A 4,725-nucleotide genomic window follows, 5' to 3' on the forward strand; every position below is an offset into this window, starting at 1 on the left:
TGTGTGTGTGTGTGTGTGTGTGTGTGTGTGTGTGTGTGTGTGTGTGTATCTCACATCTTTAGCCACTTATCTTTCATTGGACACTTAGGGTTTCATATCTTACCTATTATAAGTAATGGTGCAGGAAACATAGGGATACATGTATCTTCTTGAATTAGTGTTTTTGTTTTCTTCAGGTAGATACCCAGAAGTGGAATTACTGGATCATATGGTTGTTCTGTTTTTAAGTTTTTGAGGAACCTCCATACTGTTTTCAGTAATGGCTGCACTGATTTACATTCCTACCAACGGTGCATGAGGGTTCCTTACTGCCCCCCCCCCCCACATTCTTGCCAGTACTTGTCATTTCTTGTCTTTTTGACGCTAGCCATTTCGACAGGAGAAGGTGATATTTCATTGTGGTTTTGATTTGCATTTTCCTGATGATGAATGATGTTGAACATCTTTTCATGTGCCTGTTGCCCACTTGGATGTCTTCTTTGGAAAAATGTTTATTTGGGTCCTCTGCCCATTTTTTAATCAGATTTTTATTTATTTTTGGTGTTGAGCAGACCAGTATTTGAGTTTAGGGGAATGTATGTAATGTTTCATGAATTTTGTAGATGGTGGCATATATGCACATTTCAGTCAAGCTTTACTCCATTGGCTGGTGGGTATTTGATTGCTGTGGCCAAGAAGATTTTCCAAGAACACTGGCCTAATATAGATCTTTCTAAAGTACCATGAATAGGTGAACACATGCCCCTTAAAAGTAATTTTATTTAAACACTTAAATAAACAGTCAATGGACAGCCTTCTTAGGGTGGTGGATTATCTGGGAGGAAAGGTCGGGCGATGTCATCAGCTGAACATGCCAGGGGAACATTTGGCACCACTTTGTGTCCCTGCTGGAATGGCTAGAGTTGATACCATTGGTTTCATGGTCAACACTTGAGAGCCCATGGAGGGTACAGATTTTCCCTGTGTGTAAGCACGTAATAAATCAGGGTTTTAGTTCTAAAACTTACCCGGTACCTTGTAACTTAATGCAATTTCAAATAGTGCCCAAAGTGAGAGTCCAGTCCAGTCTTTTAAGAGATAATCCCTTAAAGGTCCTGATATGGTCATTTCTTTTTTTTTTAAATTTTTTATTGTTATGTTAATCACCATACATTACATCATTAGTTTTGGATGTAGTGTTCCATGATTCATTGTTTGTGCATAACACCCAGTGCTCCATGCAGAACGTGCCCTCTTTAATACCCATCACCAGGCTAACCCATCCCTCTACCCGCCTCCCCTCTAGAACCCTCAGTTTGTTTTTCAGAGTCCATCGTCTCTCATGGTTGGTCTCCCCCTCCGATTTCCCCCCTTCATTCTTCCCCTCCTGCTATCTTCTTTTTTTTTTTTCCTTAACATATATTGCATTATTTGCTTCAGAGGTACAGATCTGTGATTCAACAGTCTTGCACAATTCATAGTGCTCACCATAGCACATACCCTCCCCAATGTCTATCACCCAGCCACCCGATCCCTCCCACCCCCCACCACTCCAGCAACCCTCAGTTTGTTTCCTGAGATTAAGAATTCCTCACTGATATGGTTCACTAATATGGTCATTTCTTATGGTCATGCCTCCTTTACTTTATTTTTTTTCCCCACTCTGTCCTATTTCCCTTGGTTCTCTAGATCAGTCAGTGTGAATCAAGGATAACAGCCCTAACCACAGTCATAATCATGAGAGCTGTTTTTTAATTTAGAGCTTACTGTATGCCAGAGACTATGCCAAACACATCACTATATTATCTCCTTCAGTTCTAACGGTAACATACGGGATAGGCACTTACCATTTCCCTTTCAGGTGAAGAATCTGGGGCACAGAAAGTTTGGTAAATTTGCACAAGGTCACAGAATTAGTAAGTGGTGGAATTTCAGCCTGGATAAGTTAACACCAGAACCTGTGTTCTTTATTTTTATGCCATTTTGTGACAGAGACAGGAGAAGAGAGGTTGGGTAGGTTAGTAAAGGGAATAGTGTAGCATCTTAGTCATCTCTTTACTCCCCTACCCAGAACAAATACCTGGTGTGTAGGAAGTGCTCAATAACTCTAGTTAATGAATACAATTACTGCATTAGGGACCTGTATTCCCTATGCTACCCCTAGTCTTTCTATTTATTGGTCTTTAGTTTTGCCAGTACTCTGTGCACTTTTCTGCACTTCTCTTCACCCTTTGTATCGTCATTGCTCCCCACCCCCCATGAACTATCATTACCTCCTACCAGGACCATTGCAATAGCCAATCTTAGACCTCCTTTATCTGAGTCTCAAAATAGCAGCTAGAGGGAACTTCCTAAAAATTCAAATCTGAGCCCTTTGTTCTCCTGCGTATACAGCCTCTCAATGGTTTCCTGTTCACCTTGAATCAAAATCACCTCTTTCTTCCAGGCTTACCAGATCCTGTGTGGTCTGGTGCTGGTCACTGCTTTGGTCTCATGGACACCACCCTTTTCCCTCCTTCTCTGTCCACCTTTCTTCTAATTCCCACCTCAGGATTCTTGCATGTATATATTGTTACCACTGCTCAGAAGACTGTTCTTCCATGTCCTCCTTACCCCCAACTGGTGACCCTGCTCAGACCTCGGTGCAGAGGTCCCCCTGCCCGAGAGAAGTCTTTTCTGACCCGTATATTCTAAGCCTTTCTAGCTCCCTGTAGCAGTTATTACTTGTATCATTATCTGTTTGTGTGATTATTTAATATGTGTGTCCCACTAGTCCATAAACTCCAAGAGTTTACCAATGCCTGGGACATAGTAGGTGTCCCATAAATATTTATTAAACAAAAGAATGAATGAATGAATGAACACATGAACAAAGACTAAAAAGACTAAATAGTTTGCCTGAGGCTCCTGGCTAGAGATTTCCTATTATTAAAGGGAAGTTAAGACAAAGATAATTTCATTACATTATGGAATTCGAGTTTGATTACGGCTTGTCGAGACTGTATTATTTTCCAATCATTTCCTTGGGAGATAAACTCTTAGGCACAGAGAAGTGAAGTCACTTGTCCCGGGCACACAGCTAGCCCACGTCACATGTCTTTGTTCTGACCTTTGAATGATGTGTAAAGAGAAACATACATATTTTCATAGCTCTACAGGACATCTTTGGCGTGCTGAGTCTGTAGGAGCTCCATCAATATTTGATAATATTGATGTTGTCATGTTGGAATTTTAAAGTGTTGTTGGAGAACATGTGTTGTTATTTTTTTTCTTCTTGTACACCAGTGTGTCCAGAATTAATTGGGTGACAGTCTAAGAATACACAGATATGCGGCCTAAAGATGTGCACATCCCAAAAGATGGTGCCCACAGTTAGAAGCAGCTTGCATTTGGCTCCCAGCAGGACAGGGCAGGGACAGCCCTCAGATTCTTGGGGTCCAGGAGTGAGGAATGCTCTCTGGCTCTCTAGCCTGCCAGCAGGAGAGCATGTCCAATTATCAGCTGCAGTTCCAAAAATGTCTGAGATCGCCCAAACTGAGAAGGGACACAAGCAATCCCACAGCCCTCCTAGATTCTGGGACTGTATGAAATGTTAAAAATTCACCGGGATGTGAAATTACCTCCCTTTCAAGTTCTCTACCAAGGCGCAGCTGCTGTAAGCCTCCACCAGTACCTGTGCTGGGGAAGGCTAAGTGAGCATCCTGAGGTGCTCGCCTGGCTGCTGGGGCAAATTGCGGGCCTGCCTGGGTCCCAGCCTCACCCCCTGTGCAGGGTGAGGCAGCAGTTTTGTCCCACAGGTACAGTAGGTACTGGATTAAACAGGTCTGCTGTTGCAGACAGACACCAGGCACCGTTCTAGCACGAGCTGTGTTTGGATTGGAGTTTCCAGGGCCTTATCAGGAGCCACCCCTAGTGACACAGCCAGTGCCAGAACTAACTTTGACTTTCACTCTTCGCCAAGGGCTTGCAGAACACCTTAAAGGAAAAAAGATGGAGGCGCTTAGAGTTCAGATGTTCATGCCTTGCTCCTTTGAAAGCCTGTATCTGTAAGTGAAGTTTTATTCTGGAAATAATCCCGGGACCACTTAACAGGAGCGATTTTTTTTTTTTTTTTTTTTTAAAGGGGGAGGATAGAGAACGGGAATGTTTTATTGGGAGTTAAAAATACTGGAACTGTTACTTTGTGACTGTGGCTTTAATCAGCTTCAGCTGTAGCCTCTAGTATGTGGCTATGACAAGGATAACAACTAATTTGTGGGGGGGGGGGAATCGAAATGCTGGCCCATTAGCTTTGTCTTCTTGTTTAAAATTGAATGTCGGTCTTAAATTAATAATGCCAATAAAGTGACCGCTTGAAAAATCTGAGAACAGAGCTTGATTTATGATTATGGGGTAGATTGCAGCTCAGCTTCGTCATGAGTAAAAAAGGATTTTCTTCACGAAAACGAGTGTGCTTAGCAGTAACATTTGTCAGAATTGTCCTATTGCAAACACTTTAGATTTTTTGCTCTCTCTCTCTCTCTCTCTCTCTTTTTTACCTGACTGTGGAATAGTAGCAGTTGCATTTATAAATATCTCGTTTGCATTTCTGTATATTGATTTTTTTTTTTCTCTTTGAGAGGAAAACAAAACATCCAAATATCAGAATCATCTACCTGGCATATCAATGTAGAACAAGTCTGAGATGGGCAGTTTCAAAGAATTACTAAAAAAGAGAAAGACTAAGTAGATGATAGCACGCCCCCC

The 4,725-nt window shown here is 42.1% G+C and overlaps 1 protein-coding gene across 9 annotated transcripts in view; it reads left to right on the forward strand.

Annotated features, from left to right (window-relative positions):
* The window catches only part of MITF (melanocyte inducing transcription factor), a 214,133-nt gene that overhangs the window by 112,008 nt on the left and 97,400 nt on the right, over window positions 1-4,725 (forward strand). For 3 of the 9 annotated variants that reach the window (XM_025885076.2, XM_025885078.2, XM_073901539.1), the window contains one exon: window positions 3,941-4,025. The exons of the other annotated variants lie outside the window; for them this stretch is intronic. In XM_025885076.2, coding sequence (XP_025740861.1) covers window positions 3,970-4,025 — 56 coding nt within the window. In that variant the 5' untranslated portion in view covers window positions 3,941-3,969. Of the gene's footprint in view, window positions 1-3,940; window positions 4,026-4,725 lie in introns of those variants that run through there. 9 annotated transcript variants of the gene reach the window in all.

Source organism: Callorhinus ursinus, unplaced genomic scaffold, assembly GCF_003265705.2.
Source record: "Callorhinus ursinus isolate GAN/ISIS: 27379988/994484 unplaced genomic scaffold, GSC_fseal_2.0 scaffold15, whole genome shotgun sequence".
Lineage (NCBI taxonomy): Eukaryota > Metazoa > Chordata > Mammalia > Carnivora > Otariidae > Callorhinus > Callorhinus ursinus.